General features: G+C 53.1%; 1 protein-coding gene across 2 annotated transcripts in view; it reads left to right on the top strand.

Annotated features, from left to right (window-relative positions):
- The first annotated feature begins 1,194 nt into the window (after positions 1 to 1,194).
- The window catches only part of ARK2C (arkadia (RNF111) C-terminal like ring finger ubiquitin ligase 2C), a 106,844-nt gene continuing 93,476 nt past the window's right edge, over positions 1,195 to 14,562 (top strand). For both annotated transcript variants that reach the window (XM_047828865.1, XM_047828864.1), the window contains exon 1: positions 1,195 to 1,310. In XM_047828865.1, the coding sequence (XP_047684821.1) occupies positions 1,250 to 1,310 (61 nt within the window). In that variant the 5' untranslated portion in view covers positions 1,195 to 1,249. The remainder of the gene's footprint in view (positions 1,311 to 14,562) is intronic.

Raw genomic sequence — 14,562 nt, forward strand, 5'->3', positions numbered from 1 at the left:
TTAGCAGTGCACCTGACATCAGGGCTGTGGGGTGAAGGCTCTTCACTTCTGTCTTGCTTGTACCTGGCAGGCTGGCCACAGGCCACACGTGACACCCCAGCTGTGCCTCCACGTGTAAATCTGAGGAGCCTCCTAGCCTTGATGTCATGTGTGCCATCCCCCACCCCCCTCCCCGCCGGCTGAGGAAGTGGGCGTGTCTGTGCACATGGCTGCTTGTGCCTGTGTCAGAGCAGGGTGAATGGTGGCCAGGTGGCTCTGGGTTTTCGGCGTGCACATACTTCAGTGTTATGAGTGGATTTCAATTCAGCAAATAATTATTGTGAGCTTTGTGCTCTGCCAAAGCAACAAAGCGTTGCCACGGGCAGGGAGCCTGGGAGTGTACATGTCTGCATTGTGTGTCCCCTCTGTGTGTCTTTGGGAATGTGCTCTTGGCACGTGTCCTGCCTTAACAAGGCTTTCGGTGTGTGCATGTCTGTGTGTCGGTGCCTGGGTCCTGTGTGCTGCTGCTTGCTCGCTTTCCACCTTCACTTGTGCCCGCAGTCAGGCTCTGCACGTGCGCCAGCCCCCATGCGCACGTCCCCGAGTGACCTGTGCGCGGTGTGCAAGGACCTCCGGGTCGTGTGCACTTGGTGCGCTCGTGCCTTTCTCTCCGCACGCACGAACGCACTTCCACATGTCTGGGTGCACGTCCCCCTCGGTGTGTGCACGTTCCGTGTGCACGCCGCCCGTGTCTGTGTGCAGGGCGCTTCACGCGCGCGCTCGGGCCTGCGGGCGGTCAGGGACCCGCGCCAGGCTCCACGCGCCCCGCGGGGCTGACCTCCCCCCCACCCCTCCCCGCGCCCGGCCGCGGGCCTCCGCGATTGGCCGCCCGCGCCCTCGCAGCCGTCACCCCTCCCTCCCCCCGCCACCCGCGCGCCCGCGGTCCCCGCTGTCCCCCGCGGTTCCGGCGAGGCCGCGCCGCGCTGCGCTCCGCTCCCATTGGCTGCGCGCGCCTTTGTGTGGCGGCAGCTGCGGCCCCAGCGCCTTTGAATGTCGAGAGGGGCCGGGAAGGGAGCCTTTCCATGGGCCATCTGTCTCCCCGCCAGCCGCCGCCCCACCGCCGCCCGCGCCCCGCGCTCCGCCTCCCGCCCCGGCGGCTCCCGCAGCCCCGCCGCCGCCCGCGCCCGCGCCCCGGAGCCGCGCCACAAAGGGCCCGCGCGCAGCCGCCGCCGCCGCCGCCGCCGCCGCCGCCGCCGCGCGAGGAGCCAGGATGGTCCTGGTCCACGTCGGCTATCTCGTGCTTCCAGTGTTTGGCTCTGTGCGAAACAGAGGTATCGCTTTTTCCTTTCGGGGTCCGCTTCGGAGCGTGGATCGCCGCAGGCAGCGGGGCGGGGGCGGGCGCCGCGGGCGGCCGGGGGCTCAGGGCACACCCGCGGGGACGCAGGGCGAGCGGTGGCTTCTCCCCTCTCCCTTTTGGGGGACCCCCAGTGTGGGGGTGGCCGCCCTCGTGGGAGCTTTTGTAGTGAAGTTAGGGTTTGGCGAATTTGGGTCCCTCCCTCCCCAGCCCCATTTTTTATTCTTTGCGGCGGACGCGGTTCCCCCAAATCACAGCCCCTTCCCTAATACCTAGCCCTGTATGATCGAAAGAAGGCGAGAGGTACATGACTGTGTGCGTGTGTGTGTGTGTGTGCAAGCATACTTGGTTTTCTGGTGTGTGTGTGTGTGTGTGTGTGTGTGTGTGTGTGTGTGTGTTGAGGCATATATGTTTTTGTGTTGTGTTTGTATTTCTTTATCTCTTTGGTCATTGATACCGAAGGCTGGTTAGCTGGGATCTGGCATCTGCCCTATCCCGTGCCCCAGCCCCCACCCTCTGGTGGGCACTTGCATGATTTCCTGTCCCGTCCCATCCTTTTCTCCCCTGTAACCCTTTTTTGCATCTCCCTTGTGCTATCCCCCCCAACCCCCACCATTGTCTTTGTATGACTGTTGCATTTATGGGTTCAGTATGCTTGGGTGTGTGTGTGTATGTGAGCGTGTGTGTAAGTGTGTGCGCGCTTAGGAGTCAGACGTGCCCTGCCGTGCACCCCTGGTCCCGGCCGGAGCGGGGTGCCCGGCCCTTGGGTGTCGCGCTGTGTGTGAGGATGAGGTGGAAAGCTGCCTCCACGCCAGGCCTTTGCCCCGGGCGGGCGTTGACAAAGCAGCAGGCCGGCGCCGGCTTTGTTTTTAACTGTGATATATGGGGTGTGTTTGCACGGTCCCCTTCCCCACATCCCCTTTCCCTTACATTCTGCTCCAACAATAGCTTGGTTTCCCCCTCTTCTCCCCCCCCCCCCTACATTTCTTCCATTTTCTTTTAATCAAAAATTCCCACCTCCCAAAGCAAATCCGGGATGCATTTAGATTCATTTTTTTTTTTTTTTTCTTTTTGTATTCTGCCTCTGGACTCACATTTCTCTTCTTGGAAATGTTTCTGCTACCCTCTCCCACTCCAAGTCTGCTTAAATCCCTGCTGGCTGAGGCCCTCCCTCCTCCCCCCTTCCTCACGCACAGAATGATGTCTTCCCTTTGCGACCAGGGCCGCTCCACCGAGTCAGAGCAGGGGGTGGGGTCGCGGGGCCAGCGCTTTAGTGCGCCCCAGGGGCCCGATTGGGCAAGAAAATGAAAGCCCAGCCCTCTTTCTTCCAGCCCAGCTGTCCCCAGCCCCACGCCTCTCCCCAGAACCTAAAAGGCAAGGTTGGCCCCCTTAGGCCTGTTTGAACCGCAGTTTTTTTGTGTGATGATAGAATGATGACATTCTGCATTTATCAAATCTTTTTTTTTCTTCATTGTGTAGCTCAGTGAATGGTCAACTCGCTGCTGTGTGCGCTGTGACCCTTCTGCCTCCGCATTTAGCTGTATTGTGACACCCCTCTTAACCATCTCCTGTCTCCATCTGAGGAAGGCATTGCTATTTAAGCGGCAGTATCCCTATCTCAGGCCGGTGGAGGGGGTGTGGGGTGGGTGTGTGAGGAATAGGAGTGGGGCGGGGGCTGGGCGAGATCTCCCTTGAAATGCCAACCCCCTCCCCCAACACACAATTATGTCTTATTACTTGGCATTTCCTCTTAAAGCGGGTGTGGAACATTACACTAGGCAGAAATTCAAAAATGATTAAGAAGGATGTTGAGCCTGAAAGTATAATTATCCTGATTAAATCATTATCATCCTCATTAATACCACGGATCTCTAAATACCATTGCAGGATGCCGATTTTACGTTTTGAAATTCAAATTGCTCAGCTGCCTTTAAATTTTATTTTTAATACACCCCCCCCCCCAAAAAAAAACCCCAACAAAACAAATTCTGCCCATCAGTCAAAGTTTACTTTCATGGCAAACACGCCCACAGGAAATTCAAGGGCTGAGGGTGAGTGGGGCTGTGGGTAAAATTTAGCACCATGAGATAAGAATTCATGACCTTTTGATAGAGGATACTAATGCTTAACCCAACAAGGTCCTACACCACAATCTTCTTGTAAAACTATTAGATAGCTTGCCAGCTTAAGTCTGTTCTTTTTAGTTTCCATTGTAGTAGTGTAGGATGTAGGCCATTTCAGAATAGATGTAGAGAAATAACCATTTTTGTATCTTCATCTTGTTTAGCTGAGTACATTGCACTGTAAATCCCTGTTAAGTGGATTCCTTTTGCCTTGGCTTGGAGGCTGTAGCACCCCATTTCCCGCTTATCTGGGTGGCCATCAGCTAGCTTCTTGGCAACACCCAGGAATAAGTGAAGAGATTACATTTAGTCGGAGGCCAAAAATAATGAGTGTATCTATACATCTCTGAAAATCTTTGATGAAATGGCAGTTGCTTCCACTCCATAGCCTCTGAAAATTTGGTGCAGCAAGGTCCCTGGCTTAAGGGGGAGCCGGGGCTGTGGTGTCTTAATTGTTTAATTGTACAATGTCAAGAGCATCTTTGGACATCCGCCCTGGCCCTCAGAGCTGCCCCTTTAACAGCCGGCTCCCTTCTGCTGCCTCACCAGCCAGACCTGCTTGAAAACTGAAACAAAACAGCGGCAATAATGAAAGAATAAGGCCCCTACTTCGAGGGCCCTTCCAAAATAAAGTCCCAAGTGGCTGCCCCAGATTGCCATTTGGCAATCTGAAAAGAAAGAGAAAAAAAAAAACAAAAAAAACAAACCACAAAACAAAATGAAGAAGAAAAAAGAATCCCCAGCAAAATGGTTTTCCATTAAACAGGGATAGCGTGTTCTGCTGTGCTGAATTACTTCTTGTTCTTATTTTGTGGGTAATTTTTTCTGTATCAAATATCCTTTTGGTTGTGTATCTTTTTCACCTTTTCTTGTACTAAAACTAAAGCATGATCTGTATTTTTTTACATCCCCCAGTTGACAATGTACAGCGCTCGGTTAGAGATGTCACCCTGCTGAAACGTACTGTGGTCGTGTAGCCCCGGCCATCTGCTCATTGTACGCTGCTTTTGTTCTGTTGCCCTTCCGAAGCATGGTGGGCCCAGCCTTTTTTTTTTTTGTATCGTGTGCATGATGACATTGTTACACACAGAATCCACTAATACTAATATACAATCTCTCAATAAAGAACTAGTTTTCCTATATTAACCTAGTGTGCTTTTTCTCTTGCTGTTTTCCCATTTATTGTCGTATCCTGCTGTTTAGATTTTTTCCCTTGCTTTTCTATCCCCACCCTCACCCACCCACCACTCCCACCTCCCATTGTAAGATTCGAGTGAATGCCTTGTTTTTTTCCTTTCCTTTCTTTTTTTCTTTCTTATTTATTTATTTATTTTTGTGGTACAGATCTAGTCCGTATCTTTTTACAGTAGACACCTGGGGCCATGGGAAGGGTCAGCTGCCCTACCACACCAAAACGCCTAACTGCGTAGGGACCCTGTCTTTGGCCACCTGTGTACCTAATAGCCTGCACATTTCATCATAGTTTCTAAGTTACATGGCACTCAGTTTGTGATGCTGGGGAAGAGGGAGGGGTATAACACTTAGGTTGAGAAAAGGGATACTGTTCTTAACTAGCAATCTTGTAGCATTTCAGACTCGCCTGAAAAACCCATTTTTGGTTGTGTTTGAACTTTTCCTTTTACTGTCTCATTGATTTACTGTCCTTATAAATCATGCTGGGGGTAACATGTTACATGCAGTTGAAACCATGGTCTAGAATTTTAAAGTACCCTCTTCTATGTGCATCTTTAAATTCTTGGGACCTGCAGTGTAAGTTTTGCATTGAGATCCTGCATAAGGAAGATGTTGGCAACAGAAACCAACCCAGACCACCCCCACATTTATCCCAGGGTCAGCAGCCTGACCTGTTACCGTAGAAATAAGAGGGTCTGTGTCCTCTGTAGGCTGTAAGCCAGTTAAAGCTGATTATAGCCTGGTTCCCTGACAGCTGCCTCATCTGTGGCCCTACTGCCTCTCTTGAGAAAGAAAGCCCGATCTTTTGCCATTGTCGCTCTGTGTGTGTGTGTGTGTGTGTGTGTGTGTGGGCGCGCGCATGTGTGTAGGAGGTGGGGTGCGGATCAGGAGGGAAACTTCCCCCAAATTGAATTGGAAGAAAAGCCCTTAACGTGTATCTTTTTTCCATAATTACGTTTGAGAAGCCAGTGGAGAGGTATTTTTCCCCCAGAGTGGAACCCAAATTCAAGCATTTGTCAATTACACCTATTCAATTTCAGCCCAGAAGAAGTCTTGCTAAATGAAGCATTTTAGACACCCAGGAAATCAGTTCATTAACGAAATTCACGGTTTCTACAAAGGGTCATCATTTTGGAGCCGCTCTTCCTTGGGCTGTACCTCCTCCTTCCTTCTCTGGGCTGTCTCCTGGGGTCCCTCTGCCCCTCTGCTGGCATTCCTTCCCCGTGGAGGTGCACCCTGCCTGACCACAGTGCTTCCTTGCCTTCTTTGTGGCTTGGTAGGACTCTCCTCTCCTCCCATTACTGCCCTTTCTGCTCTGGGCCTTTGTTCTCATGCTCTCCCCAGCCTGGGTGGGAAAGCTGAGCTGATTTACTGTGACACATGGACACACATGGAAGTTCCCAGCAGAGGCTCATGCTGTAGTTGGTACAAGAAGAGTATGCAGGCCTTCAAGGATTTTTTTTCCTTTTTTTGCTTCTCCTCCTTCCTTTTCTTCTTTTATTTTGGCTTACATGAAACTTTTAATTTTGTTCCTAGTTTGAGAAAGCAAAATCAACCATTCCCCAACCCATCCTCAACAATGGTAAAAGTACCCTAAATCAGGTGATGACCCTCATTTTTGCCCTAGAGAGCAGTGGCTTTTATTAGATTGATGTTAACCAACCCTAAGATTCTATTTCTCTAGATTATGTGTGTCAGAATTCGTTGAACAATACATTGCAAGGATGGTCTCATAACCTAGTAATAATATAGAAAGCTAGTGGGGTTAGTGGGAAGTCATGCTTTAGCAATTGATCAAATGCATACTCTATTTTCACCCAGATTGTCAGAAGAAACACATTCAGATGAAGAAGCCTTTTCCCCTGACTGGATGATCCAATCATTACAAAGCCATTGTACTTTACATCTACTCTCTCAACCATCTGACACATATCCGTTTTAATAACTTTTGACTCCAGGATTTTGGAAAAGCCATCTGTTACTTAGATCCTACAGCACAGACTTTGTAATGAGATGAAACACAGATCTTGTTTACCAGTCTTCTTTTCAAACAAAAGAACTCTTTTGAAACTAGCATCAGATAAGGACCACTTAATTGATGAGTTTTCTTAAATAATAGTTACCTATAAACCAGCAAATACAATTCATCACTCAAGACTAGGGGAAAACCATCAAGAGTCTCGATGCTCTAAGATGCAGGTGACAGAGACCTGGGTCCTCTTTTCTTCACTTTACAGTTTGCTCTCCTCCTGTCCCATCCTTTCCCCCCACATCTCTCCCATCTTTAAATAAGCAGCCTAAAGTGTCCCATTGGAAAACTTACTCGTTTCCCGGTTTGCTGAGTGAGGGAAGCAGCAGCTCTGAGCTGGACCCAAGTGCAGTGTGAAACCCCTTTCCTGGCCAGGAGACACACGCCCTTGACTCCAATTCAGAGTATGACTCTGGATCTCTCAATCCTACCTGACTACTGTTTGCACAAATGTGCCAGACATTTGTGCCTTTGTTTTCCTATGGATCTAAATAGCTCTTTAAAAATTCCTGGCTTAACACTGTATGAATGTGAATGAGTTTTTATTAGTTTCCGGTACGGCTTGGCCACGGATGAGCCAATATATTTCCAAGAGAGTTGGGGGGAGAGTAATGGGGAGAGCTTGCTTTGGAGAGAATCAGATTTTCTGGATGCTTTGAGAACTAAAAGCAAATGTTCATAACCCTGAAGCACAGCCGCTTGCAATGCCTGTGCCTTCATGTACTCAGTCATTCATTCATCCACTCACCTGTTTGTTCATTTAGTTATTGAGCGTTTATTGAATACCTACTTGGGACCAAGCTAAGGGGGATACTAAAGCAATGTAGGACCTGGGTGTCTGCCCTCCTGAGGCTTATGCTGAGGCTGGGAGATGAATGCTTAGGAAACGAGATGCTGTCTCAGATGTTCTGTGATGGCAGAACATCCTGACTGGGCGAAGTGGGAAGAGCCTGGAGCAGTCCCGGGGTTGAGTCCTAGCTCAGTCTTGACCTGGAAGGGTGAACTTAGACCGCTGCTCTGAGCATCCTCTAAACAGTGACCACCATCATACCCGATAGGGTGTGTCTAGACTATTCAAAGGCACCTGGCACGCAGCAGGTGCCTGGGCTCCGCTAGATGGTTGACCCTCCATCCCCCATAACTGGAGGCATTTATTCGTGAGGGATCAAATAAAGTCTCAGAGCTGACCTTGCTGAGGAAGTGGAGTTAAGATGTGCCTCAAAGGGTCGTATAAATACAGGAGGGAGGAAGAGGAAGAAAGGCTGCAGGTTGGGGTAGGGTAGAAGTGAGACTTTGGCTAAGGCCAAGAGGCTCCGCTGATTTGGCAAGACCAGGATGTGCCTATGAGGAAGGGTGTGTGTGTATGCACGTGTATGCGTGTGTGCATGTGTATAAGGGTGTGTGTGCAGGTCTGTCGCCTTGCATGGCCATAGGAGGCCCTGGGGTCATTGTCACTGCTTCTCCCTAGTGCACAGCTCCAGGGGTTAAGCAGCACGTGGTCTGGAGAATGTGGGAGGAAAGTCTGGAAGATATTTTGAAGCCAGTTTTTGAAGGCCTCGGGAAGCTTCAGCAGAGTTTGAACTTGCTCCTTTAGCCATTGGGAGCTCTTTGGGGAGAGTGGTATTTCGACAACTCATTCTGGCAGCTGATGACAGAGGGGTGAGCCAAGGGGCCGAGGCTGGGGAGGAGGCCATGGCAGGCTTCCAGGGGTGATGGAAGCCTAAACCAAAGGTCTGGGGGATGGGAAGGACAGTTCCCACAAGGGGCCTTACCATAAGAGGAAGTGAGCAGAACTGAGCCTGGGTGAAGTGCCTGGGAGTGTGTACGGCCATGAAGACAAACTGGGAGATGGGAGCAGTAGTCAGTTTCAGGGAGAGCTGAGTTCAGTGAGTTTGAGATGCCAAGAGTGACAGAGGAAAGGGGACTGTGACAGTGTCCTGTGGTTTAAGACTTCTGTACCCAGCGCGGTTAGGAAATTCACTTCAATAAAAATTCCTCATGTTTACATGGCAACTCCTCAAAACCCTCTCTCTGCAGTCTTGAAATCCCCTTCTCCGGTTATATGCACGCATCTTTAGTCAGTAGGCCATTCTCTCCATAGCCTCCCTTACGACACAGACCCCTGGGGAGCTGTGCCCCGCTGTGCCCTGATGTCTCAGTTTGAATGGTTTTCATCAAACTTCACCGTTTTTGAGAAGAGAGACTCCAAGGCAGGCAAGTGCCAGGATTCTTGCCTCCACACGTTTGCGGAAAGGTTGACTTTACCCACGTGAGGAGGAAGAGCTTGGTGTTTCAACAACTTCTATCTGTATTCTATCGTGGAAGTAGTGGAATGACATTTTGGAAGGTTTAGAAAATAGACCAAAGGGAAAAGAAATCTTTTGGATGTCCACCCCCTCCGATCATGTTAGTGAAATTCCTTCCACGTGTTCGTGCACACATACATGTATATATTGCGGAGAGCTGTAAACACAGTAACATACACTCCTGCATTCTCCATTTTTTTACGTCACATGTCACAAGCCTTTTCATGCTCTCCTGTGTTGTCCCCATGAGCATCACTTTTAATGGCCGCGCAATATTCCCCTCGAATGGTGGCTCTGCCCTTGGGCTGGTGGAGTCCAACGCACTCACAGGGCACTGGGTTGAGGGCTGCTGTGAGCCACATGGGAGGAGAGGTCAGCGGATGGGTCTAACAGCTCCAAAGCCTCTCTGCTCACCATCGGCCTCTTCCATCAACAGGTCCAAATAGGTGGAGAGGAGGGCGGGTAAGAGAGGGCTTGGAAGCAGGAAGGTTTGCATAAACTTCTGAGATCTGGGTGCTGGTCTTTTTTTCTGCCACAAACTCCTGTGATCATGAGCAGGTCAGCTTCCCCCACTGGGCCTCAGTTGGCCGGTCAGTCAAATGGGGATGATAGGTCCATCGTGTCTGTCTCACGGGGAAGGACTTGCCACAGAAAGTGACGCAAATGAAACAAAACGAGAAGTCAGCCAAAGGCCAGGGTAGCGGCACTGACTGGCATTCCCTAGTGGTGGTCCTCAGACAGGAGGGACAGTGCAGTGGGGACAGCCCGGACGCGGGGTCCTGCTCCGCCAATTAGCGAGGGTGTGACCTGTGGGTCACGTCCGACTGCTCGGTGCCCTCTTTGCTGTCTGCTACTGGAGATGATTGGCCGAATGGCCCCTTCCTACCTTCAAAAACTGGGATTTCCCCCAGATGAGAATCACTTGCCTCACTCTTTGCCTTTCCTTAGTGCCACCTTCCTAGGCCACTTCCGCTGGCCGGCTCTCCGCGCCGCGGGACGGCAGCCAGGGGCCCACCGAGGCCCTGAACGCCGACCCGACGCGGGCCGAGCTCAGGGTGGCGCGGCTGGCCGGCGCAGCTGCCCTGGTTCGGCCTCAGAGCGGGAAGTTCCCGTGCTTTCCTAAGGCATCCTTTCCTTGAAACCTCCTCCCCCCCCCCCCCCCCCCCCCCCCCCCCCCCCCCCCCCCCCCCCGGCGAGCCAGCGCGGGCAGGGGAGACAGCGCTCGGGAAGTCACCCTGTGGGTGGCCTGGCCCGTCGGGGCTCAGCGCTCCCCCAGGTAGCCGCGGTGCGGCGGGGACAGGAAGTGGCGGCTGCTGACTCAGCACCAGCCTGCCACGTGGAGAGGGGGTGGAGGAGAGGCTGGGAGGAAGTGAGCACTGGGCCAACACCTGTCTCGAGGAAGGGCAGGAAGCTCTGGAACAGCTGCTGCTCGCAGTCTGGGGCTGAGAGTGGGAGGGAAGGGGGCGGAGGCGCGCTCGAGTCTGCCCCTCCCCCACAGCCAGTGTCGCCACGGCTCTGCTCCCCTAGCTGCCGGGGCCTCCGTGCCACCCCCTCCCCGTGTTCCCCAGGCACCCGCCTCCTGGAGCAGTTGCTCCCGTCCCCAAACTCTGTGGGCAGGAATGGATGAATGCCTCCCCCCAGGACTGGAGATCCTGGTAGCGTTCCTTAAGCCGGAGGGTGGAGCTCCCCGGACTGGTGGCGGGGGGAGGGGGGCATTCCCTGCAGGCCAGCTGGAATGGACTGGCCGAGAAAGAGCGGCTGGCCTGTCCAGGCCTCCACCTCCACCTAGGAGACATGGTCCTCGTGACCAGAGTTGAGAAATCCAACCCTGGGGAAGGTGAGACATGATGAGGGGAAGACTTGGGTCCACAGGGATGTCCCCTTCTACAGGGCTCCCTGCACTACCGGTCACCCCTGGCTTGGGAGCCTGTGTGTCCAGGTGAGGGAGACAAAAGAGGTAGCTGGACAGAGCCTCGGCCTTGATTTAGTTGGAACTCGCTGGAGCTGCTCTTGGACACCAGGTTGGGTAGACTGTGGCACAGGTGCAAGTCTGGCCTGAGCGGGGGGCTCAGCGGCTGGTCTGGGTGGAAGCTGGTCTTGGGAGGCAGTGCCTCCTGGACTCCTTTCTGCTGAGGGGATAGATACTGAGGCTGCCGCAGGCAGGGGTGCCCGGGAGGCAGGGCTGGAGCCGAGCCAGAGGGGAAGGGCAGAGGGGAAGGACAGTAAGAGGCAGCCGTGGGGAGGGGGGAGGGGAAGAGAGGTCGCAGGTGGCGAAGGGAACAACAGCCAACCAGCCCTCACCTGGGCAGGTGAACTGGGAGAGTGACGGAGAAGGTGGAGAAGGACCCCAGACAGGAACCTGGGCTGCATTTTCGCATTCTAGCCCCACTTCATCCTGAAGGGTCCTTGACCAGTCTGAGCTCCCCCCAGGAGACAGGTGGAGGAAAGAAGGAGCACGACATGAAGGATGGGAAGGAGGAAGTTAGAGACATGTTGTCACAGTCCCCCCTGCTCTTCAGCAGGTGGCACTCACCGTCTCCCGCAATACTCACTAAGTCTTTGCAGAGTCCCTCTTGTGCTCACCATGGCCGGGTGGTCCAGACCTGCCCTCTAGGAGCATCCAGACTAGCGGGGAGTTGGGAGAGGTGTGCAAGGGACAGACAGCAGAACCCGTGACTCCGGGCCAAAAACGGCCCTTCCATGCCCCATGCCAGGGAAACATAGCGTGGTTTCCAGTTTTACTACCAAATCTGGGGAAAAAGAGGTTTTTATATTAAACTAGACAAGGAGCTCTTAAGTCATCAATTGCAAAGGTTGCGTGAACTTTTGAGTGAAAATAGAAGACTGGGATGACACATTTCATGTGGGCAGGTCAGACTGTACCCCCATGGCTGGGGAGCTCGTTGTTTTACATGGACATTGGGGTGCTCCCGGGGAAGAGTATGAAGGGTGCTGGGTGAAGCAAGTTCTCGTCACAGAACCGGAATCCCAAGCCTGCCCGGTGGCTGGAGTTGCAAAGCCAGCTCCCGAGCGCTCCAGTCAGGATCGGGACCCGGGTGTCCTGATTCTGAGGGGCCAGTGTTCTTCCTGGTCTTGATTCAAGGCCAGTTGGAAGCGGCCTGAGCTCCAGGAGCCCTCACAGGGGTGGTTGAGTGAAGCTCTGTCAGGGGCACAACTGGGTGAGGCTGAAGACAGTGTGGGGTTTAGGCAGAGAGAGAGAAGGATGGTATTTCAATATGGTGCCTCATCTGCCGTATTGCCTCCGAAGTCTGGAGAGCCAGGGCGAGGACTGGGAGCGAGGGTCTGAGTGGGGGAGGCTGGGAGGTGGAGACGAATCCCAGGAAGAAGCAAGGGAGGGAGGCTTTCCTGTGGGGGGTGTCTAGCAGGGCTTCCCCCAGGACTCTCATTTTTACTGTAGTAAAACATACAGTGGCTCCCCCTTACCTCTGCAGTTTTGATTTCCACGGTGTCAGTTACCCACCGCCAGCTATAGTCCAGAAACAGATGATCCTCTTTCTGACGCATCATCAGAAGGTCAGTAGCAGCCTAACCTACGTCACAGTGCCTGGTCGTCCCCCCCACAATCATGGACGCATTTTGTCACCACGCGTCATCACGGGCAGGCTGAGTACAGGACAGTGAGATGTTCTGAGAGGAAGACCACGTCCACGTAACTTTTATTTGTACGGCGTATCGTACAGCATATTGGTACAATTGTTGCAATTTATTATTAGTTATTGGTAATCTCTTCCTGTGCTTTATTTATAAATTATATTTATTGTAGGTAGGTGTGTATAGGAAAAAAACATAGTATATACGGGGGTTTGGTGCTGTCTCTGGTGTCAGGCATCCACTGTGGGTCTTGGAACATATTTCCTATGGATAAGGGGGAGCTGCCGGATAGCATAAAATTTGCTGTTTTCACCACTTTAAGGTATGCAGTTCATGGGCATGGAGTATATTCACAGTGCTGTGCCACCATCACCACTTTCTATTTTTAAAACTTGTGGATGGCCCCAAACAGAAGCTAAGGGCCCCCTTGACCTTGAGGCCTGCTCCTGGGCAGGGCACGGCCGTGCCTGCTGGGTCTCCTTGAGGACCACTGGGGGAGACTAAGTGGTAGCAGGAAGTGCACAGATTTTGGCGTCGGGAAATCTTGGGTTCAATTCTTGGCTTTGGCACCTACTAGCCAGGTGACTTTGGGTCCCTCTGAGCCTTCTCTCTTCATAACAAAAAATGGAGGTAATTGTTATTGGTACCAGCGTCAGGGGACAGCGAGGATGAAGGAATTACATATCAGGTACAAGGCACCTTGGAGGTGCTTAGCAAAAGATGGTCATTCCCAGCTCCCGCTGCCTCCTCTGAACACGCATCCTGTTTGTTTGGGCCTGGAACCCTGGGACAGTCTAGGGGCAGACCAGAAGGGGCTGGACACGTTCCCGTGTCATTGCATACACAGTTCATGAGAACCTAGGGTGCTGGGGAGACCCCCGAGCACCCCGGAAGTGGGTGGAAAACCCAGACTGGGCGACACAGAGGGCGAAGCCGATGGTGATGCTGGCTAGAAATGGAGCCTGGAGGCAACTGGTCAGGGTTGGCACACGGGATGGGGAGAGGTCGCTGAGGCCTGGAGAAGTCAGGAGGGCCTCCTGGAAGAGGCAGAGCTGGAGCTGTTCCCCAGGAGGGAGAGAGATCTGCCCTTTGCTGCCTGGGGGAGCTGTGAGGTCAGCCTGCCTCCCACGCCCCCTCCCACTAGGCCCACATCCGATCCAAGAGGTGAATGTTCAGAGTCCTGTGGCTGTCATCCTTGTCTGAGTTTTCTTTTTCTTTTCTGGAGCATTGGGCCCTCTCATTTCATTGTCATCCCACCCATTCCAGCCCCGCTCTCCCTGCTCTCTCCCCTGCCCCACCCCCAGCCATCTTCCCTATAACTCTCTGCCTCCTCTCCTACCCCCTGCCTGAGCGCTCCAGTGGGTCAGCGTGCCGTCCCTCGGGAGAGCCTGTGGAGGGCAAGGCTGCCCTAGGGGAGCTGGGGCTTTCGTAACCTCCCTCTGGAGCAGGTACCCCTCTCGGGGCATTGGTTCAGTTCTCTGCAGCATGGGGTCCTCATCCTGACGTGCCAGGCTGCGTGAGGTTTAAATGGGCCCCCCGTGATGCCCGGCACAGAGTATGGGGCTATTTTTGTTCCATGTGGCTGTCCACTAGGGACGTGCCACACACAGAATCCCCTGCCTGCTTCTAGGAGGCACTTTGAATTTGGTAAGGGGAACAAAGGCGAGGAGCCAAGACTTCTTGGAGCCAAAGTGCCCTCATCGGTAAAATGGGAACAATCCTGGTAAACCCATGCCCCCCCCACTGGCCCCCCTTATCATGAGGCTCAGATCTGATGGTGGTTTTGTGCAGCTCATCTGACAGGTGTGCACTGAGCAGCCCTGGCCCAGGCGTTGTCCCGGGCACCGGAGACGCAAGGGTAACAACGACAACAGGAGCACTATAGCATATGCTCACGGGGCACTTGTCCGTGCCAGCCGCTTTCCTAAGCGACTTACCCTAAACAGACTCCGTGTGGTGGGAAAC

This window comes from Prionailurus viverrinus, chromosome D3, assembly GCF_022837055.1.
Source record: "Prionailurus viverrinus isolate Anna chromosome D3, UM_Priviv_1.0, whole genome shotgun sequence".
Classification (NCBI taxonomy): domain Eukaryota; kingdom Metazoa; phylum Chordata; class Mammalia; order Carnivora; family Felidae; genus Prionailurus; species Prionailurus viverrinus.